Source organism: Nelumbo nucifera, chromosome 3, assembly GCF_055504915.1.
Source record: "Nelumbo nucifera cultivar China Antique chromosome 3, China Antique-T2T, whole genome shotgun sequence".
Taxonomy (NCBI): Eukaryota; Viridiplantae; Streptophyta; class Magnoliopsida; order Proteales; family Nelumbonaceae; genus Nelumbo; species Nelumbo nucifera.
This window is the reverse complement of record NC_142651.1, coordinates 111,330,587-111,354,424: the sequence shown is the minus strand read 5'-3', so window position 1 is coordinate 111,354,424 and position 23,838 is coordinate 111,330,587. Positions and strand designations below refer to the sequence as shown.

Here is a 23,838-nt window from a genome sequence, read left to right as displayed (position 1 = left end):
TGACCTCCTTTCTCATTTGAACGGAACAGAACAAGAATCAAACAGTTTGAACATCAAAGGAGTAGTTAAAGGCTTAAAGCCTCTCAGTGACACTATCATCTTGTACCGGACAATTTCTTTTATTTTTATTTCTTCAATAAGCGTGTCAAAGGGGTTTTTTATCAAATCTATGCTATAAACCACTATTGTTTAGCATAACGACACATGACACCCTTACTGTTTAGCTATTGTCGGTCTCTCTCATTCTCTCTATTTCTCACGAAAACCATTTTCGTTCTTCTTTCTCTATTTTTCAATTTCTCTTGCTCATACCTCCGACAATTTACTGAGAACTACGGTGACCCACGGCGGGCGACGGCAGTTTTGCAGCGGCGACCCTCAGCATTTCCAGTTCTCTCATTCTCTCTGTTTCTCAAGGAAACCATTTCAAGGAAACCACAATGGTGACATACAAACTGTTGCAACAGGAAGCAAGCCAATAGCGGTGAACCTCAGCTCCTCTGCTGGTGAATCTTTAATTGCAGCGGGGGTTTTAATCACCGGCAGTGAGATTTACGAGTTAATTCAGTGATTATTGCAACAGGAAGCAAGCCTAATGGGATACTGACTTCCAAGCTGCTGCAAAGGAACATTTACGGCAGTCCGCGGTTTCCGATTCGGAATCCAGTATAACATAACCCGCGGTTTCCGTCTCCAACATCCACAAGCTTAAGCTAAATGAGTTCCTTCAACAAGTTAAAATTTTTATGCAGAAAAAATGGAAAGAAAAGAGGGAAAGTAAGAAGAGAATGGTTCTATTATCGGTTATTTTAACGGGGAAACGGCTTACCGGAACGCTGAGTTCACTGCCGAGAACAGACCCAAAATCATCTTCATAGAAAAAGCAACAGAGTTGCAGTTATCGTTTTCCCCTTGTTCTTGAGAAGAAACAGAGGCACAATGCTCTTTGCTTCGTGGTACAGCCCTTGAGCCCTCTGAAGTTCTCCTACGAGGTTGATGACAGTGCTAGTAACAGTCCTCAGTTTCTCTCTACGTCTTCGTGGCCTGGTAGTGCTAGGAGAGGCCCCTTCACGCCAAGTAGGAGTGACTGCTCCAGAAGCTTCTTGAGTGGGTACAGTGACTATCCTAATTACATGGCAAATACTGAATCATCCAGGGCCAAGGTCAGATCCCTTTGGGGGATTTCAGATCAAGTTCACAGAGGGCTTCGGTTCTGCACGCCAACTTCACCAGCAAAGCTTACCCTGGTTTAGGGCAGTTGGATAGGCTTGGAATGCCATATCATGGGGATTCTGTTGGAGAGGGTCCGCAGCAGTGGCGGTGATGAAACAGGGGCAAGAGGGAGAGAGAGATGCTGTTGCAGCAGTAGTGATGAAGAGGCGGAAGACAGTGGGTTCAACGCAGATAATCGATCTTCTTCGATTTCTGAACGGATCTTGTGGTCCTGGTGGGCGTTGAATAGTTGGTCGCAGGAGACCATAAGAGACTTAACTGTGCCCTTGCCGACAGCAACCACGTTGTTGGTCTGAGACGACTCTTGGGCATCAGTTCCTCTTCATCAGAGAAGCTGCTGCAAAGGAACTTCCCCGCGAGGATGAGGGAGAAAACGTTAGAGGAATGGCCTTTGAGGGTGGAGATGATGGCATCCGAAGGTGGAGATCCTGGAACTTTCTACACTCGCATGAGAAAGTCTTTGGATCGTATTCATAGATTTAATCAGAAATTGGATGAGCTTGTTTCTGCTATTGTACAGAGAGGATAGGGACTGAACAAACGCTCCATCCCAGACCGAGATCTGATTTCGATCTAACGATGTGGCTGATGACCCTCGGCGGTACAAGTTTCGATCAGCAGTTGTCGCTCGTACTACTGTTGAGAAGGGCAACAGTAATGGAACCCATGCGAAGCCCATCTCTCCTAGCCACTCGTCTACTGGTGGAGGGAGAGGACGGTGAAGAAGCTGATGTTGGAGAGGACGATGAAGAAGCTGAGGTTGTCGAAAGCACTAACGATTCCCGTGATGGGATACAGACGACGACAGTGGTGGCGATGGTAGGAGAGAAACAGGGAGAACGGTTGCAGAGTGATTCACTAAAATTGTGTTACGTGTGTATAAATTTCAACGGAACATTAACTGATATTAACGGCAGGGGTAGAGATAGTCAATTCTTGTCTTGTAGCTAATAGCATCTGGGATTGGTTTTTATTTTTTTCCTCTTTGGATCCAGGTAGCTAATACCCTGGTGAACTTGATAATTTGAAGCCTCCACTTTCAGGTGGCTATAAAGAAGAGGAAAAACTCTAGAGATGCACGCGGGCAACAATACTTATGATGTTATAGGAGGAAAAATATCATAGAATTTTTTAAGGAAAGAAAAGGTGTAAGGAATTATTAATAGAAGGGATTATGTTAAAAGTGATCTCATGGGTAAAATTGATTTATTCTCAGATTTTATGATATACTCAAGAATTGGAAGACTGTTGCATCCTCGTCATCTACAAAAAAGAAGGCAATAAGGAGTTTGGATCCTCCTGAATCTGGATTCCTCAAATTAAACTCTTATGGGAACAGTTTTGGCAACCTAGGTGCTGGAATTGGTTGGGTTATAAGAGATGACATGGGGAGTGTAGTGGGGTTCTTTTCCCTCCCTATTGGGTGGGGGGACTCCACTACAGCTGAACTAAAAGCAATGGTTTCCAGAATACAAAAATCTATGGAAATAGGTGTGAGAAAGTTGGTTGTTGAAGGCAACTCCAAAGTGATTATAAGCTGGCTAAAACAGGATGGAAAGACTCCATGTGTTAGGGTGTGCTATCTCAGAGTGGCCTATCATTTATTTGGGCCTCCCCCTAGGAGATAACCCCAAGAATGAAAGCTTTTGAAACCTGGTAGTAGAGAGATTTGAAAAAATGCTTGCTTCTTGGAGGAAAAATTATCTTTCTCTTGGGGGGAGAATCACCTTGATTAGGTCTACCCTTTCTAACATTCTTGTTTACTTCATGTCAGTGTTCAAGATTCCTACAACGGTCTCCAACCGGGTGGAAAAACTAATGAGGGATTTTTTATGGAAACTAGGAGTGGAGAAGAAAGACCATAGGGTTTGGTGGGAAGTGGCAACTAGGAGCAAGAAGCTAGGGGGGCTTGGGATTGGGAATATCATGGAAAGGAACATGGCATTATTGGGGAAATGGTTGTGGAGATACTCGTTGGAAATGGACAAATTATGAACGAAGATTGTGGCTAGCATACATAGACTGGATGAGAATGATTGGGATCCTGGAATTTTGGCAAGGACCACTACCGCATCCCCGTGGAAAACCATTCATGATTTGCTTCTAGTTTTCTCCCCTTGGATCAGGTGCGGTTTGAACTCCGGTAATCGAATAAAATTCTGAGAGCAAATTTGGGTTGGGGACCTACCCCTGAAACACCAATTTCCATCATTGTTTGCTTTGTCAGATTTGAAAAATGAACCCATTTCCTCCTTAGTTCCTTCTGATTCTTCTTCTGGGTTTGGATGGAATCTGGGGTTGAGAAGGGCAATAAAGGATACAGATTTGGGGTGTATGTCATCTTTCCTAACCATCATTGAAAATGTTTTCTTGAACCCAAGTAAGGGAGACACCAGAATCTGGACCCCTTCTTCACTCGACTCTTTCTCTTGTGCTTCGTTTTTTGAGACATTAGTCCAACCTACTACTCCACTTGGGTTGTCATTCCCTGTTAAAAAGATCTGGAGCAAACCCATTCATCCTCAGGTTGGTAGTTTTTGTTGGGAAATTTTTCTAAAAAGAGTTAACACAAACAACTTGCTTCAAAGAAAGAGGCCCAACTGCTGTTTACTTCCCAATAGGTGTATTCTTTGCAAAACTGATGGAAAAACGAGTTATCATATTATAGTTACTTGTCCAGTTACTAAGACTCTTTGGGAGTGGGTGTTTTTCCTTTTTGGGTATACTTGGAATCCCCCCGTGAGTGTGCAAGGATTGTTCTCTCCTTTCTTTAGATGACTTAAGAAAAGGGGGAAGATTATGTGGAGAAGCATTGACTGCAATGTACTGGTCAATATGAGAAGAAAGAAATTCATGAATTTTTTCAGATAAGGAAAAAACCATAAAAAACCTAATAGATTTGATACTTTTAAGGGCTACTCATTGGCTGAAATCAATGGAGATATTCTCTAAATTCTCTTTGGCAGACTTGCTGAGAAAGTGGAAAGAGGTTGCTACTTCTGCTATGTATAAAAGGAACTGTAGTCCCACTTGGACCCCCCCCCCCCCTCCCACCGGATTCATAAAACTGAATTTTGATGGATGTAGCTTAAAGAATCTGGGGCCTTCTGGGATAGGGGGTGATTTCAAGAATGAGGAGGGGTATATTACTACCACGTTCTCTGGGCCAATTAGAGAGGGTGACTCTCTTAGGGACGAAATTCTAGCAATTCTTTAAAGAATCCAAAAAGCAAGAGAATTAAGCATCAAACGATTAGTGATTGAGGGGAACTCGGAGGTGGTGATTAGGTGGTTGAAAGGAGATATCATTGGCTTGTGGAGCTACAGCAATGAGAAGAAAAAATTTAATTGGTTGTATAAGGACTTAGAGGTGGTGAAGAGAAGTGCTAACTCAATGGTTGATGGATTAGCTAAGCAAAGGGTGGCTAAGGATCCTTTGTTTTGGGCACACTTTTAGTATTTTTTTGTCATTTTGATGTTGGGGAGTTAAATAATTTACCTCTCCATTTTCTGTAAAATTTTCAGAAGTATTATTCATTAATAAAGATTTCTGTTATTGATAAAAAAAAAAATGATATCCAGTTAATAGTTCAGTGGACTCCAAGAGTAGCAAATGGTTTGCGGACCAGTTAGCAAAGCAAGGGGCTAATAGGAAACATTGGTTTTGGACTCTGTTGTAAGATTGTAAAGCAAATATTGGGTGGAATGTTATTGGACATTGGGGTAGCCTCTCTGTACTAATTCTCATATCTTTTTATTAATAAAATCGCTTTCACTGATAAAAAAAAAAAGGAGCATTGTAGCTGTATAGAAGAGCGAAAATTACTTAACATTGTGCAACCAATTCTTGTAGCTTGATAACTTAATAATGGAAAAGCAGCCATAGAAAGCAAGCATGCATATAAACACCCTTCCATTACACGAATCCCACAAACTTCATGCCCATCGTCAGATAAATACAATCCCAGAACCATCAAGGTTTTTAAATGAACATATTTACATAAGGAATCAATTTCCTCATAATATTCGGGGACCAAACTAGGCAATGAGAGGAGAATCTGATGACTCATTACTGCTGCTGATATTCAGGATTGAATGCCAGGGACTCCAGGTATATAAGCTCCTTCATCTGTTCCTCGGACAGTGCATGTTGCTCGAAGTCAAAGCTGAATGGAGTTGAACAGACAGGCTCATCGCTAATGTCATGCAGGGAAGCCAAGTATGGGTGCGCTAATGCATCTTCAACTGCAAATAAAGAGTTCAGCATTAGGCAGCTTCTTCTCCCTTCTGGTGACTAGTGCTGCAAGATTCAAGAACTGTGGGAGTGACATTTATTTAGAAAACTAAGCCAATTTTACATGAGATTGAATGTGGCCTCCAGCAACCTCCAGGGCAAGGTGTAGTCCAAGAAACATTAAGTGGGTGCTTGTTTGAGGAATCAAGTTATCAAAATCAAGTTTTTGGGCATCATCCAAAATCACAAAAATTGGGACCACGTGATTCCTCTACTGATTTTTGAGGAATAGGTCTTACCAAACCAATTTTTTTCACAGGATTTAGAGAATTGGCTGATGTCGCAATTTAAAAAATTGATACCTCCAACCATCCCCTAATATAACATTCGAAATGCACTCCCAAATCTAATTTCCCAACTGCAAGGTGGTTTTGTAAAAGGCAGGCAGAGTGTAGACCAGAGTTAAGTGGCCAGCGGGGCGGTGAAGGATATGAAAATGGTAGGAAAGTGAAGGTATGATTTTAAATTTTAAGAAACCCTATGATCATGTTGATTGGAGTTTTCTGAAGTTTATAATTTACAAAATGGGGTTTTCTTTTGGATCAAATGGCTGATGGGCTACATTTCTGACTTTTTTTAAGGTTATTAATAGCGCCGTTACTAGGGGCCATTACTTGTTATAATCAAGGTTCAAAATATCGATACAGGCCGATACGCCCTGCTGGCATATTGGTACTGTTTTTTATGTTTTTTTCCGAAACTGATTCAGAGGGGCCGGTTTAAGGCCAGTCTACCTATAGGCAGATGCATGCAAGAGGAAGGAGTATAGTGGTTTGGGATTAGGAAAAGTAAAGGATAATTAGCTAAGAAAGTGGCTGTAGAGATTCCCTAATGAAGAACAAAGATTGTAACATTCAATCATAAAAAGATAAGTATGATGGTATAAATTAATAAAAACGAAAAAAAAAAAAGAAAAACCTTATGGGTGAGGATAGTCAAGCTGAAGAGTTTTTCAAGAGGTTAAAGGAGAGATACCAGAGAAAAACTTAGTTGCTCTCTTCAACTCCTAAGGAGTTTGATAGGAAAAGAAATGGTTTGTTGACATAAAAATAAACCATTATAAAATCCAGATGGTTACAAGTCATTGTTACAGGTTCAAGTCTCATTATAAAATCCAGATGGTTTTCAACAGTTCTCACATCCTTTTCCTTCTCTGGTTGTGGGTGCTAATTTACCAATCTCTCATACTCATTACAACAGATCCTCATTTCTGTCTTGCATTCACCTTCTCTTACAAAGTTTTAACACTTCCTACAAAAGAATGATGTGGTATCTTATCAAAAAGGGAATGGTCCACTCCTTGTAATTTCTTGACGAAGTGAGATGAGGCACTTGTCTAAATCTGCTAATGAAGAGATTAGACTTTCTCATGTCAGTTTTGATTTCCTGATTAGGGTTGTTAGTTTGTTATGGGCCTACTTGTAAATGGAGAGAAGAATTGAAATGGGTCTGAGATGAGCAAAGAAGAAAATAAGAAAAGATGAACTTGGGTTTCTTTGAGGGAACCTTGCCTCCGAGACTCCTAATGGAATCAAATTCACAAAATACTTCCTACCTCCTTTCATTCACAACCATCATTTAAATATATATAATAGACTAAGAGACTCCAATATAGTGAAAGAGTATTGGGATTCAAATCCCACTATGACTCAATAACGACCCACATTGCACACACATGCCCCTTCTGTTAGACAGTGTATGCCCTTAGCTCCAATCAGATTGATGTGCATTAAACATTTAATGTAAATGAATAAAAATACATAGTTGATTCATGTTATATTTGGTGTGTTTCTATGTAATTACCCTTAAACTGGACACTTATGAGACTTGTGTTAGTTTAGAATGTTCTTAGTCGTTGGATAGACTTGGGGAAGTTTATCCTACCAAGGCTGACACTAATGTGTTGCCAAGTTGGTTGGGGTGGCTTGTCTCAACTGCCAGGGTGAGACCCGAAGCACATGTAGTGTGTGTTTGTTTGAAACACTGAACCCAAACCATTTTCCAGTTATGCCCTGGACCTTGGAGACTGGTGGGCAAAACTGGAAAGTTACACCTAACCCTTAGACTTAATTATGGTACTGCACTGGGTGTCAGATTGGGTTGTCTTTGATATGCCAATCAATGAGATCCTTAGAGGGGATCAAAACCTGTGTATGTTGGGGCAGTCTGAGAATTCACTCGAATGGGTGATCATAGTGACAGGATCAGCCCCTTTGTCGGACAAAGTGAATGATCGGGGATTGCACTCTCTCTGATGGAAACCAAAATTGTCAGTAGTCAACTTCAACCGTGTTTGAGATTTGTTTTGCAATATATATATATATATATATATTATGTCTTATGAAAAAGGTTTGCAAAAGGTTTTAATTCCCGGGATCCATCCGAGCAGAGAGTGCAACACTATACCTTACAGCCGAGGGAGAGATCCTCTCTTGTCGGGCAGTGTTTGATCATTAAGGGCTGAAAGGTCAAGTGTACGACCATTTAGGGCTATTATACCTGATGGGCTAATCTCACTTAAGACCATTGTCCTTGGGCCTTCATAAGATGGCTGGACTCAAGGATCATTTAGTGTAAATGTTGGGCCCATTAAGAGCCCATACTGATGGACTCAGGGATTCATTGTGTTTAGAAGTGAATTCGGCTAGGCTTTGTCACAGAAGCTAAGCTGAACCCATATGGCTTTTGTGATGTCAATGTTAGGGTCCCACGCCATACAAAGAGAGCCAAGTTATCCAACAATTAATCAGGGTCGTAAGCCATTTACTTAATGGGCCTAGGGCCCAAAGATTAATTGGATTAATCAACATGGGCGAATTTGGGTATGAATATGGGTTTGAATCAACAAATAAGGATAAGAGAATAAGTCTTATCCGCTTAAAGAGTTCAAATCCAAATAAAGATTTGGATTAGGAAACTCCTAATTAGATTAGGAGATCAGCTCTTTAAGATCTATAAATAGGAGAGGGCGAACTGCTCCAGAATACACAATACTGCTCTCAGTTCTCCCTCTCTCCTTCTGCTCTTGCCGCCATACATACCCTATTCGATTCTCCATTCTTGAACTGATAAAGATCAGTTCTGGTTTTGATTTTTTGCAAGAAAATATCAGATCTAGCTCGTGCTCACCTCCCTTGCTTGATCCAAGCTGTTGGATTGCAGTTCTTGCTGAAGGATTGCATTGTTGAACCTGCTTCATCTCAAGCTGTGCCATCTTCAGTGGAAGCGGGTTTTGGTACCCTCTTCGGGCATGAACACCTACTTTGGGAGCTGCACATGTGGATTCCGTATCAGGTATTGCTTTCTTTTTCTTTTGGTTTCAGATCTGATCCCGTTTGATTCAAAAACAATCATTGAAAAATGCAGTTTTTCTAAAACTAGGAATACAATTCCTGGAAGGGAGAAGAAATTTTTGAAATTTCGCCCAGCCACCCTACATGGTTTGGCCATCCATATGATGGATTTCCCCTTCCTTCACCTTCACATAACCACTTCTTGTTATCTTTCTATCATCCATACCAAACTTTTAAATCCTAGTCTACTACCCACTTAAACTAACTACCCATTTACCCATAATACTAAATAATTACAATATATGCCATTGCATGGCATCCCATGATCAACCCCATAGATTACAATGTATGGCGCATAACATTCCCAACCCTTGAAAAACAAATCTTGTCCTCAAGGTTGAGTAAGGTCGTTCTAGTAGGTGGCAATCAGTTGTCCGATATCATTTTCAATAGCCATCCAATGGATCCAAATGCATTCCATGCCCATAATCACAAGGAGAGCATGCAAAAATAACCGAGAGCACAGTCTTTCCAGCATGGCTAACTCTCAAAAGTTGAGTGGGGACACCACACCTAAACAAAATCTTCTCTGGTATTATTTGCATGAGGCTGATAAAGATAGATAAACAAAACCTTTTCTTAATCCAGTCATTCCGACCCTTGAATGACCCTTAGATATTTCTGATTTGTCTTCTCCTTCAATCACTACTTCAGATTTCACAGATTAGGGTTTACCACCTAGAGCTTGGTTGACAAAGCCTTTGCCATGGCTTGTAATTATCTGATCCAACCTTTCGTTGAAATTGGTGAACATCTTGTTTAGTTGTTTCAGGCTTTCAGCATCTAATCCTGCCCTGCGACTAACATACCCACTTTGGTTTCAAGGCGAACCATGTGTTCCGTCATAACCAGGCTTTGATACCAAATGTTATGATTCTACTTGTAAATGGAGAAAAGAAGAATTGAAATGAGTATGAGATGAGCAAAGAAGAGAAAATAAGAAAAGATAAATTTGGGTTTCTTAACCTTGCCTCCAAGACTCCTAGTGGAATCAAATTCACAAAAGACTTTCTACCTCCTTTCATTTGTGAAATCTTGGAAGAAATCAATAGAAGAGAGAAGAGAGTATGAGAGAAGAGAGGAACAAAGGCTTTGAGTCCAAAAGATTGGTCTGGCAGCGCCAACATTAATATTTAAGGTAAAAGACTCAAACATACCCTGAGTTTTCATAAATTGACTTAAATATACCCCAAATAAACTTAAATATACTTTGTAGGCTGACCTGACTAAACTTAAACATACCTCCATCAATAAAAGAACTCATTTAAAATTCTAAAAATCCTATTTTTCCCTTCTATACAGGAAAGAGTAGAAAGAGAAGTGAGGTGAAAGAAGAAGAGGAGGAGGAAGAAGAAGAAGAAGAAGAAGAAGAAGATTCTCTTCTATGGCTACCTCCACTCTATCCCCCATAACCCATTCTCAGGTAATCTACACTTAATTCCTCTCCCACTTTCATTTCAACTATTGAAACAGTGTTTATCACTGATGTGGTTTTCTTTCATTTATTTTCATTTCTCAGCTCTGCATCCCAAGCTCTATTGGTGAAAACCCACAAAGACCTAGTTGGTAGGGAAAGAAAAGATGGTGAGTATAACTTGCCAGGCGATGAGCATTCCAGCTGATGATTGCGTTCCTGACATGGGTATGAGGCAGCTCATGAATTTGTTTCTCTCGGGTGTCATATCACTTCCCACCAAAGGTATGCTGGTCCCCTGCAGTGTGACCTCTAATTAAGTATCTAATAATTAAGTTCTTCACAATCCCCGATATATGGTGTGATCCTTCTCAATCTTTACAAAATGTGTCAAGTCAGGTAGGAAATGAAAGTTGTTTAGCAATACCACTTCATTATTATTACAATAGGCTGCAAGGAAGTCATTCGTCTGATTAGCTATTAGACAACTGGAAACGGGTTACCACCTTATGGTTACTATCTTCGTCCACAACTTGTCCCTTTCCAATGGAAACCTCCACAACCATTTCCCCAACAATGCCATGCTTCTTTTCCTAATATTCCCAATCCCAAGCCCTCCTAGCTTCTTACTTCTAGTTACCACTTCCCAACTCACCCTATGATCTTTCTTCTCCTCTCCTGACTCCCACAAAAAATCCCTCATTAACTTATCAACACTGTTAGAGACCTTTGTGGGAATCCTAAACACTGATAGAAAGTAAACAGGAAGGTTAGCTAGGGTAGACCTAATCAAAGTGATTCTCCCCCCTAAGGAGAGAGAATTTTTCCTCCAAGAAGCAAGCCTTCTCTCAAATCTCTCCAATACCGGGTTCCAAAAGCTTTCATTCCTAGGGTTATCTTCTAAGGGGAGGCCCAAGTAAATCAAAGGCCAATCCGAGATTGCACAACCTAATATACCTGCATATTCACTTACTTCCCTCTCCTCCAAATTCACTTCCACCATACAACTCTTATCAAAATTCACTTTAAGATTAGACATCTGCTCAAAGAGTTGTATTGCCAACTTTAAATTCTCGATCCAATTTATGTCCCCACCTTCATAGAACAGGATTGTGTCATCTGCAAACTGCAAGTGTAAGTGGTACTTCCTCCCTTCCTACTCTCCATCATAGTTGTCAAGGTGACGCCTAGGCGACTAGGCGGTTTTCAAACTTTGCCTCGCCCAAACACCATGAAATGTTTGTATAAGGCGCACGCCTAGACTAGATGCAAGACACATTAATATATCTCTTAATACATTAATCCTTTAATATTTTATATTGTTTTTTACTTTTCTTTTGCTGCAAATAGTTTTTATTGGTTAGTTTTTGTTATTACAATAGAACCTATCACACATTATCACTCTTTTTATTAGAAGAAGAGTGCTTTCTTTTTAGGGTTTTATTTTAATGGCAGAACTGAATAGAAGAGGGAGAGCTGGCCGGTCAGGTATGCTTCAAACAAAGTCCAACTCCAACTGTTGCTGCAATGCTGCATAACCAACTAGAAGTCTAAACAACATCGAATAAGCCACGTAGTCAAATGAATCATCTTCTTCTTCTCAGTTTTCAGTCCGCCTATTCTTCCTCCTACCCTCTTCGTTTTCAGCCTTTTTGTTGGTTCTTCCTTTTTTTTTTGTCTTTTCCATACGTTTTTTGCATGAATTTTTTGGAATCAAACAGGGGCTCCGCCCCCTTCGTTTCTTCTTCATTTTCCTGCAAACTTTTCACCCTTTTACCTGCACTTTTGTCCTCCTCGATGGCATTTCTCTGAGTTTCTTCATCATTTTTTCCTCTTCACTGGTGATCTAAAACAGTGGCTCTGCCCCCTTGTTTTCATTTTCTTCTTTTATTTAGTGTTTCCCTAGTTTTTCTTGGTCTAAAACAGCAGTGGAGGCCCTTGTTCTTTTTCTTTTTTTGGTCTACAACAGGGCTCTGCCTTCCTGTTTTCTCCTCAAGTTCTTTTTCTTTTCTTGGTCAAACACAGGGCTACACCCTCTTCAGTTCTTCTTTTAAGTCTGAATTTCTATTTCTAATATTCTGTATTGCATTCTTTAAGGATGAATACAAGAATCATAAGTAGGAAATTTAGTTTAGAGGTTTGCATGTTAATGTATAAAACCAATAACTAGCTCATGGAGGGTAGAAACACGTAGGCTTACTATTTTCTGATTTCATCGTCTAGGCGAGGCCTAGGCGCCCCTTGGTCGCCTAGCCTCGCCTTGGCACCTTGAAAACTATGCTCTCCATCCTTTTATTAAGATCCTCGAGTCAGCTCTATGGATCAGTCTCCCTAGGACATCTGCAATCAGAGTGAATAGAAAGGGAGAAAGTGGATCTCCTTGTCTTATTCCTCTCAAGGCAGGAAAGAAGTCCATCATAATTCCATTCACCAAGATAGAATAGTGGCAACTCCTAACACACCCCAGATCCATTTACACCATCTGTCTCCAAAGCCAAAACTTCTCATCGCCCCCACCAAGAAGGGCCAATCAACTAGGTTATAAGCCTTCTCTAAGTCAAATTTGCATACCACTCCCTTCTTGGATTTCCTAAAGCTCTGCAAACTCTTATTTGCAATCAATATTCGATAAATGATCTGCCTTCCCTTCACAAAAGCTCCTTGGTTGGGTGCAATAATAGTAGGAAGAACTTTCATTATCCTTAGAGACAACACTTTTGCAATTATCTTGTACAGACTATTCACTAAGCTAATAGGTCTAAAATCCCTTGGTTGTGAAGCCTCTTTCTTCTTTGGGACCAAAGCAATGAATGTGGAATTTAGACCACGATTAATTATTCCCCTTTTGTGAAACTCCTCAAAAACGAACACAAGATCCTGTTTCACAATATACCAACAATCCTGATAAAATGCCATTGTGAAACCATCTGGACCTAGATCTTTTGTCCTATCCATCGAGAACACTACTACCTTTATCTCCTCTAGATCAAAATTCTTCTCTAACCACTCTCTGTTATCTACACTACAGTTGGCCATTCCAGCCCCTCCAACCAAACCCTCTCATTTAAAGGCCTTGTAAAAATAGCACACAGGATTAATTAATATTGTCTTCAGCAAACATCAAGCACCACAAGACCTCCTCTTGAATATGTTTAGTCAATTCATCCATGACTATTGCAAATAAACTAGGAAAAGGAGTTGAACCTTGGTGAAGACCCACTGTAATTACGAAACCTGATGTCTCTCCCAAGTATTTTAATGTTGGTCACTAGACTCTCCTCTTAATAAACAAGGTGTGATAAATCTGCAAAAGTTGAATAATTCAAGGTTTCAAATTTTAATTGTAAAACTTTAAAACAAAGTGGTATATAATAAAATGTGTTAACACCTATTAGTAAGATGTATCCATAGTAATGATATTATAACAAAGTGTCCACCTTGTGATTTTGTTCCCTAGGAGGCACCTTGTCACCTAGATGGTTGCTTCATTGCTTAAGTCAAGGTGTTTAGGAGAGATGTGCAACCAAGTACACCTAGTTGTCTAAGTGGCACCTAAACAGCTATATCCTACTGTTTATTGGCAGCTTGTTAGTAGCCTTATCTACTCAAAATGACTGGACCAAATATTTTCCTATGCAACTCAGGTTGTTAGTTGATTTGCCTCTGCTCCTGCCAAGCTTATATATGTCTACAGTGCATAGTTGTCAAGAAGGTGCTTTTGGAGGGTTGCCTCGCCCAAATGCCTACATATTTATATGTAGACAGTAAGACACCACATAATATTTTTGTAATTTTATCTTATGTTATTAATAGTAGTACAATAGATTTTATTAGACTAAATTATTCATATTGTGGGTTTATAGTATTAATATTATTATTCCTTTTTTTATAAGACATGAATTTTATTGAAATAAAAGAGAAGCAAAAGAAAGGTACAAGATGAACACTACTACCACAGAGGCGTAAGCTGCAGCCTCAAAGAGTAAAAACCAAGTTACAACTGTGCCCAGAATAACTGATTCTTGTGTACCCCTTGCTTATCTAAACAATCAGCGACTCCTTTAAGAATAACTCTTTCTTATACTAGTTTCTTTTTATTATTTACTTATTTGTTTGATTCAATCAACACACAAGTCAATAACATAGTCTTGAACCCTTTAAGACTCTAAAACCTGAATTGATAAGTAAGGAATAACTTGAAGGTTTTATCCAATTGATACACATGAATAATCAATTGGACTTCTCAACCTTTATGTTTTGTATGCTTTCTTTCATATCTTACCTTTCTTCTCATAAATATGTCAATTTTCTATCTTTTTTATATGGGATTTATACTTATTTAAGGAGTTTTAAAGTAATTATTATTTAAAGATTATTGCTTATTACTATGAAATCCACGGAACTATCCCAGGATTTATATTTCTATTTTAAAAAATCATCGCCTAGGCAACTAGGCGACAAGGTGCTCCCCTGTTGCCTAGCTTCACCTTGGCGCCTTGAAAACTAAGCTACAGTGCATTACATCAATATCTCAGAATCAGAAGCACTTTATAAAAAGGAATTTTCTTTTCATCTTCTTCATCTACCTAAGTATGTAGATGTAAACTGAGCACGGTGTATAGTGTATTGACACTCATAGGTCAACTACATATTGGTGTGTCTTTCTTGGTGACTCTCATTTCTTAGAAGTGCAAAAGGCATTTGACAATTTCCAAATCATCGGATGAAGCTAAATTTAAGTCTATGTCATCAAGATGTAGAGAATTTATATAGTAACAAAGTCTCTTAAGGGATCTATCTATTAATTTATATGCCAACTCCATTATATTCTGATAACACAAGTGCTATAGGCAACACTTCAAATCCTGTCTTCCATGAGAGAACCAAACACATTGATGTCGACCATCATTTCAATAGAGATCAATACTTTTGTTCTTTATTAGTTAGTTCCCTTCTCTTCTCCAGGATGTAGAAAATGATACGCATAAAACTTGGTCAGTTTGAATCAGTCAAGGTTTACAAATGAAAGCTCAATAATATCATGTAACAGCTTGCAAACATGGTAAAAACTGAAATACAAATTAGCAATGCAGGTTGCACTATTGCAGTTGTGGTTTCTTTTGCCTCATAAACATTAAGTTGAAAAAAATACCAAAAATCTCACCTGTAATCCTCTGTCTAGGGTCAAATGTTAACATCTTTTCAACAAGATCAATAGCTGCAGGGTGAACATGTGGAAACTTTTCGGTAAATGATTGTCGAATATGACAAGGAAGTTGTCGAATGTATCTCTTTGCATTTTCACTCACAAACCCCAAATCTGCTTCAGTTGGAGTGCCAATCAGCTGCAGTGTACAAAAACTATGACTCATATTGGATTGCAGCTAATATACATGAATTAGAGTCTATGCATGCAAGACAGTAGACAAATGAAACATTGATTCAAGAGAAATCAGCAGAGAACAGTTACAGAGAGCTGCCAGAATAGTACCCATTAAGAGATTGTTCTGAAGATACAGCTCCTTGAAGCTCCTTTTAGGACCTTCACACAGTCCCGAAGGGATGGACCCAGAAATATTCTTAGAGATGATATCAAACAATTCCAAATTTGCAAGCAATGAAAGGGCCGGCAAACCACCAATAAAAGTATTGTAAGACAGAACAAGAATATTCAAACTGGTCATTTTGAGTAGGATAGGTTGGGAATTCACCAGATAAGTTGTTGTTGACTTGTCGGAGAGATTAATGATTTCTAAAAACCAATATTATTAGGAACTATACCGTACAAGTGGTTGGAGGAAAGATTGAGTTGGATAAGAGTTGAACAAGAGTCAGCCAAATGCAGAGGTATCTCCTTCAAAGTTGTTAATTGAGAGCACAAGATACCATAAACTTCTGTTGGGGAAAGATGGGATTTTCCCCGAGAAATGGTTGTCAGATAGATTCTTTATCAGTAAATATGTATTTTATTAAAATTCAGATTGTAAGCAGTTTATATAACTTGGTGATGGGACTGTTGATCCCCTTTAATCACTCTATTCTACCCCTCATTACAGTGCAGCCCAAAATAATTGCCGTCTCAATGCCCCCTGTTTTGCGAATCCATCAGCTAGCCCATTTGCACTTCTTTGGACCCATTTAAATTCAGCCTCAACCTCCTTTGCAATCTTCTCCACTTCCCTAATCACATGTTTAAACGTCCATGGGGTATGGCTGCTATTTGTTGCCCATGAAATTACTACTTTTGAGTCCCCTTCTAATGGTTGTCGGATAGATTTAAGAAGCTCAGCTGTTGACAGCCCGACAAACCAACTCCTATGTCACTAGAAAATTTATTGTCCGAGAGATCCACATGCTGCAGTGCTTCACAAGGGTTTAAAAATTTGGGGTTTATACAATAGAAGGGCAAAACAGTCTGAAAATATACAAGAAGGGTAGTTCTGGCATTATATAATATTTAACTGACGGAATACTAACAGATGGACCCAAGTGTCTATTTTTTGAAAGTTCAAGGTACTCAAGTGTTGCAATTGAAAGTTCAGGGTACCTATCTGTAATTTACCGAAAAGAAATAAGATGGGGCAAAAACTGAAACAGAAATAAACCGGAATTTGCACCAAATCGTTTGCACTCATACTTTTACATCAGTTAAAATGTAATTGCCTGCAAAGAAACTAAGCCACAACAATAATAATAACAACAACAACAACAACAGTTGTGTATAGAAGTCATACAAGGCTAATATAAATTGTATATAGTAATGTTTTGAAAATAGTAATCATATTGTAAATTGTAGAGAAAGTTCAATCAAATTGAATCGTTAATTGTATCATAAATAATAACATTATTTTACCTTGTTTTTCATTACCTCTTCTTCAAAGTCTCTCCAACCAGCTGACATTTTCCTCACATAATCTTGGTCATTCAATTTCTTCCACCTTAGCTTTGTTATTCAAAGGCTTTCTCAACAGGAATTTAAAATGATCCACAAATCTCCTTGCAATTTCTTCCTGATTTATTATCTCTTCACCCTCAATTTCCAATTTTGCCACAAAGTTCTTTCTCTTTTTTCCATTAGCTAAACCATGAAAGTACTTAGTATTCCCATCCCTTTCCTTTATCCATTTATGTCTTGACTTTTGCCTCCACAATATCTCTTATCACAATAGAACTTCCAAATCCACCTTGAGTTTTCTTCTCATCCCTCTTCCTTGCTCATCCAAAGTTCCTTGGGATTCTCTAAAATCGAGCTCCTCAACCCTCGCTAGAAATGAAGCCTTTTGTTCCTCTAGTCTGCCAAAATGGTCCTTATTCTCGTGAGGGCTTGTGGGTTGACCTCTCTGTCAAACTCATTAGGTGACTCAACTTCCTCTTCCTTCCTCTTGTACTCTTCCAATAAAGCACAAATTTGGTTCCAAAATACTTCCAACTCCTCTTGCTTCTTTTGGAAAAGACTCATCTCACTACGCCTAACACCTAACTCACATCTCCCTTCAGGTTTTGGTCTATCCAACCGGGATGCTGGAGACTCTATTACAGGCAAAGAACACTCATCAGTAGCCAATACTGGAAGAACAAAATTACCTGATTGTGTGGGATCCGAAGGAGCTATCTCAGGAGCAAGAAAGTCAAAGGTTGAGTTCAAGTCTACACCTATTCCCTGTGCTTGATTCTGTTGTAGAAGGTTAGAGGTAGGATACAGAGTTTTATCAACTGAAGCATCAACAGGAGACCACATGCTGACCCCCTTCAGGTATAACGTTGCACACCTTCCTGGAAGTGTCTCTGCGGTCTCTGTTATTTTCTTAACTAGGCAGCAATCACCCAAGGTTACGGAAGCTTCCCCAATTTCCATTAAACCTCCTACCTCTTCCTCCGAAAAGAGAACCACAGTTCCGAAACTATCAGTTCCCAAAGGACTTGTTGAATGATTTAAATCTACACTCCCAAGACTTGGAGCGTCGTCTGAATCAGTATCACTTGTTCTCTTCGTCTGAGAGAGAAGCCCTTTCCGCCACATCAAAATCACTTCGTATGATGCCTCTAGGATTCCGTCTTTCTGGCGAGAGACACTCGATGTATTTCGAGGGGACCCACTACAACGAGCTTCCAGCACCAGAGGAGGGCAAGCGAGCAGTTGCTTAACAAGAAGGTTTCATAGAAGAAGAAGAAGATAGACTGTGTTCATCGTCTATGAAATGTTTTTCCCCTATCGCTTGACTCTTTAAAGAAGCATGTGCCAACTTATCCTTTGCAGCCGGGCCTAATAGACTCAGCCCAGTTTTAACCATTAATAGTTCCGTCCCAACTAACCCTTTGGGCCCACCAGCAAAAGACTAGGTCCAACCATCTTGTCTAGATCCCCTAATTGGACTCATCAACTCTAACAACCAACCAAGGGATTTCCGTTTGCTCACCAATTTTGAACTACCCATTTTGGTGCCACCTTCCACTACTTGAGTATATGACCTGTCAGCAACTGGACCTATTCCTTTGTTCCACACATCTTAAACTTCCATCCACAGTTTTGACCTACAAGAAGATGCCATCAACTCTTATCTCTACATTCCTGGGTATATCCTCATGTTTAACACCACTAAGTAGTAATGCTGCAGAACGAAGATCTCTCCAAAAAGCACCATCCAGAAGGGCTTGACACATAAGCGCAATTGATTCTGCTACCTCTCTGTTCCGAAGGTGAAATGGTAACCCAAGAACACGCACTACCACCCTGTCCATAATTGAAAAAACTTTAAAATTTGAGGAAGGAGTCCATCTGAAGATGGCAAATGTTCCAATAGCATCCATAATACTCAAGGCTAAAAAATCTGCTTTATCTTCAAGAAGATCCAACAGAGCTCTGCAGTTATCAAACGGTGTTAGTACAAACGTATTTTGTAAGGTCAGTTTTTAAACCAAGATCTGAGCTACCTTCTCCCACTCACTGACAAGTTGCCTTGTTTCAATCACAAACTTGCGCGACCAATCTCCTTTTCCTGCAACTCCAATCACTGTAATTGTAACATGGTCAATAACTTTTGCTCAATTTTCTCAACACAATTTACAACCTTGGAATCCTACTTTAACTTCTCAGAGTTCCCTCCTACCTTAGAACTTTCCACTTTGTCACTAAAGTTCTTTACTTGTGGTATGTTCAGTTTCTGCAGATATTCATCCAAGGCCTTAACCACCATCTGACAGCAGCCACTCTTTCTACCTTCCGGGAAGCAGACCTGTTGCTTCTTCCCCTTGTCAAAGAACTCAGATAGGGCTATAAAGGAACCTTTTGCATTTCTTTTTCCCTTGATCACATATCTTCTTCCCGCACCAATGGGAATATCTTTCTGGCTACATGATTTTCCTTTTAAGCAAGCTTTGGAAATGAAACCTCTAAACCATTCTATCACCTCAACCCCCACCAACAGAATTGTTGCCAATTTGGCTTCCCTAATCAGCAGATTCTGCTTCCCCTTGATCTCCATTTCCTCAAACAAGAAATTTTTTGCTTTGAGTTTTAGAGCCCTCCTCCAGCATACAGCTGCCACAAAACTCTCCTCCAGTCAAAAACACTGATGCTAGGAAAATCATGTAGCTGGGAAGTGCACTACTGTTGGACCAAAGTATTTGGGTTGTCAATACATCTTTTAAGTGGAGATTTAATCAAGAAGATAGAAGAAGTATGTAGGGGTTTTGTCCATGTGGATGACTCACAAGCAGCAAAAGAAAGTTGTGAATACATCTTTTAAGTGGAGATTTAATCAAGAAGATAGGAGAAGTATGTAGGGGTTTTGTCCATGTGGATGACCCACAAGCAGCAAAAGAAAGTTGTGAATAGGTGTGAGGAGGGAATTTGGTGGAGAGGAACCATTCGAGCAACAATGAACAATGTGTCAAGTGGTACGTTGTACATGATAGCCATCTGGCTGGAGGTCAACGCTAGTGTTTTCCCTCTGTCAAAGAACTTGCAAAACCAGTCATCATTGGGGCAAGCAGAGATGGTCAATACCATTCATCTACATGGGAATGGAGAATATGGCATTCGGGTGAAGCCATCACAACCCGATGTTCCATTGGCCACCAACTAGAATCAAGATATTCAATGCTATCTGATGTTTTTGTTTCCCTAAAAAAAGCTTTCATATGTATTTTTGTTGAGGTATACATTTTGAGAACATTGAATAATATACTTTGTTGTTATTTGGTTGTGCTAGTGGGGATGTGCACAGATAGTAAGTGCTGTAGTGAAGAAATAGTTGGTTAGCCACGAGTGTGGGGTTCCATACCCACACTCAGGCTCTAGTGTGTGTGATTTCATACCCACACCTAGTTGTTTCTAATTTCTTTTATTAGTAGTTTCTAATTTCTTTTTAGTAGTTCTAATTTCTTTAGTTTCTAATTTCTGTTATTAGAAGTTTCTAATTTCTATTATGTTGGGCTGGCTGGCCTTATTGTTTCTAATTTTTGTTTATTTCCTATTCTTGTAAGGATCCTAAAAGCTATAAATAAAGGAGTGCATGGGGCAGCAGATCATTCACCACTGAACCCCTTCTTTCTTTTCTCCTCTCTCTCTCTCTCTCTCTCTCTCTCTCTCTCTCTCTCTTTTCTTCTCTTCAAATCTGTAATACAGTAAACACTTGTGTATGTCCTTTGTTTGGGAAGTGGTGAAACTCTAACCCACTTACTATTATCCTAACCTTTTGCTTCTAGTATTTGGAATGTTTGTTCTCCCTTTGGATGCAGATGGGCTTCCCCCACAGGATGTGGTAAGTCTATTCAGCCCCTCTTTCCTGTGTCAACGGAAGAAAAGGGGAAAACGTATATGGAAGGCGGTGAAAGCAGCTACAGTATGGACTATTTGGGAGGAAAGAAACCTAAGAATCTTTTCAGAAAAAAGCAAAACAATGGAGAAAGTTATTGATGTTAGACAGTTATGCCCTTAGCTCCAATCAGATTGATGTATCTTTTGACATTTATTGTAAACGAATAGAATACATAATCGATTCATGTCATTGTGGTGTGTTTCTGTGTAATACCCTTAAACTGGACACTTATGAGACTCGTGTTAGTTTAAAATCTTCACATCCATTGGATAGATCTGGGGAGATTTATCCTGCCAAGACTAACACTGATGTGCCGCCAAGTTGGTTGGGGTGGCTTGTCTCAACTGTTAGGGTGAGACCTGAGGTACATGTAGTGTGGGTTTTCTTGAAACCCTGAACCGGACCAAATTCCAGTATCGCCCTGGACCTTGGAGATAAATGGGCAAAACTGGAATGTTACACCTGACCCCTAGACTCGATTATGGTACTACACTAGGTGTCAGATTGGGCTGTCTTTGATATGCCAATTAGTGAGATCCTTAGAGGGGGTCAAAACCTGGGTATGTTGGGATAGTCCGAGAATTCACCTAAGAGGGTAATCATAGTGACAGGATCAGCCCCTTTGTCGGACAAAGTGAATGATCAGGGAATGCACTCTCTCTGATGGAAACCTAAACTAACATTGAAATTTATTTTTACAAAATATATTTATATAGAAATATACATATATATATTATGGTTTCAAAATGTTTGCAAAAGGTTTTAATTCCCAGAGTCCATGTGAGCAAAGAGTGCAGCACTGTACCTTGCAGCCGAGGGAAAGGTCATTTCTTGTCGGGCAGTGTTTGACCATTAAGGGCTGAGAGGTTAAGTGTAAGACCATTGAGGGTAATACCTGATGGGCTAATCTTGCATTTACCCACAGTTCTTGGGTTTTCATAAGGTGGTTGGATCCAAGAACCATTTAGTGTAAATGTTGGGCCCATTAAGAGTCCATGGTGATGGACTCAGGGGTTCACTGTCTCCTACAGTGAATTCAGCTAGGCCTTATAACAAAGGCTGGGCTGAACCCATGTGGGTGATGTGTAGATCAATGTTAAGGACCCACGCCATACAAAGAGAGCCAATTGGGCAGCAGGTTAAAGAGTAAAGTGAGCACATAAGCTTAATGGGCCTAAGGCCCAATTCGAACTGGGCTTAAGTTAGTTAATTAAAAGGGGGTGAATTCAGTTCTGAACTGATTAGGATTAGCTGAAGGATAAGATAAGTCTTATCCATTTAAGAGTCCATATCCAAATATAAGATTTGGATTAGGAAACTCTCCTAATTAGATTAAGAGGCTGATCTAGAGAAGGCTATAAATAGGGGGCGAATTCTTCCCAATTATTGCCGCCCTACCCAGTTCGATCTCCACTTGTGGATCTGATCAAGAATAGTTCTTGATATTGTTTCTTGGTAAAAGAAACAATTTAAAGGCGTGCTCACCAACCCTTGCTCGATTCTTGCTGAAGAATTCAGGTTCTTGTTGAAGAACCATCCTGCTGATCCTGCTTCACTATACACTGTGTTATCTTCAGTGGAAGCGGGTTTTGGTTTTCTCTTTGGGCGTGAACACCTGCGTTGGGAGTTACTACTACTTCGTATCAGGTATATCCCTCACATTCTATTGGTTTCAGATCTGGTCCGGTTTTGGTTTCAAGAACGAACCTTGAAAATGCAGTTTTCTAAATTAGGGAATGTGATTCCCAGATGGGAGAAAAGAAATTTTTGAAATTCTGCCCAACCTTCCTGTAGGGTTCGGCCATCCATATGATGGATCTCCCATCCCATCAATTGAAGCCATAAAAATTAGAACTGCACATTGGGTGAAGACCATGGAGATATTTAGAAACTACTCCACGAATGAGATACTAAGGAATTGGGCTGAAATAGCACAAACAGATGTACCCAAAGTTCTTGTAAGCATGGAATGGAAGCCACCAGCATGGAACAAACTAAAGCTGATATTCGATGGGAATTCTCTTGGCAACCCTAGAAGGGTAGGCATAGGGGGTGTGTTTAGAAATTATCTGGGTGTGGAGGTGGCACTCTACTCTGGACCAATAGGTTATGGTGACTCAATACAGGTTGAATCTCTAGCCCTACTTCAAGGTCTAAAGATGGCTAAGCAGATAGGAACAACAGACTTAGAAATTGAAGGAGACTCTCTATTGGTCATCTCTTGGGCCAAAAACATCACATCAGCACCTTGGAAGCTCAAGTTTATTTTCAGAGAAATTGACACACTTGCAAGGAAGTTCAAGTCTCAGTTTGGTTGGGTTAAAAGGGATGCAAATGGGATGGCAGATACCCTAGCAAAACAAGGGGCAAATAGATCTTCATTGTATCGGGCAGAATTGTAACTGATTGCTGGAGATTGCAATTTCCTATGCAATCTTTAGCTATTGTATCTTAATCTCTCTGTTATTAATGAAAGATTTTACTGATCAAAAAAAAAAAACTTGTAATACAGTAAACAGTTCTTCTTCTTCTTTCAAGTTGGTATCAGAGACTTAGATCTAGGGTTTCTCATGTAGATTTAATTTAGCCGACCACATGAGAATTGTTTAGGGCTGAAAGTTCAGAAAGATCCTTATTTCAGCTGATTCTTGGAGGTTGCAAGAAGGCTTCAGCAGTTGTCCTAAGATTGGAGAGAACTTCTTGTAATTAAGAAGAATCAGGCAG

General features: G+C 39.7%; 1 protein-coding gene across 4 annotated transcripts in view; it reads right to left on the bottom strand.

Moving 5' to 3' along the window:
- Positions 1-5,043: 5,043 nt before the first annotated feature.
- LOC104607225 (mitogen-activated protein kinase homolog MMK1-like) overlaps positions 5,044-23,838 on the bottom strand; it is a 96,635-nt gene continuing 77,840 nt past the window's right edge. For 2 of the 4 annotated variants that reach the window (XM_088900055.1, XM_088900054.1), the window contains exons 5-6: positions 15,459-15,639; positions 5,044-5,478 (exon numbers count right to left, since the gene is read on the bottom strand). In XM_088900055.1, the coding sequence (XP_088756181.1) occupies positions 5,303-5,478; positions 15,459-15,639 (357 nt within the window). In that variant the 3' untranslated portion in view covers positions 5,044-5,302. Of the gene's footprint in view, positions 5,534-15,458; positions 15,640-23,838 lie in introns of all 4 variants that reach the window. The other 2 variants (XM_088900056.1, XM_088900057.1) reach the window with 1 other exon arrangement.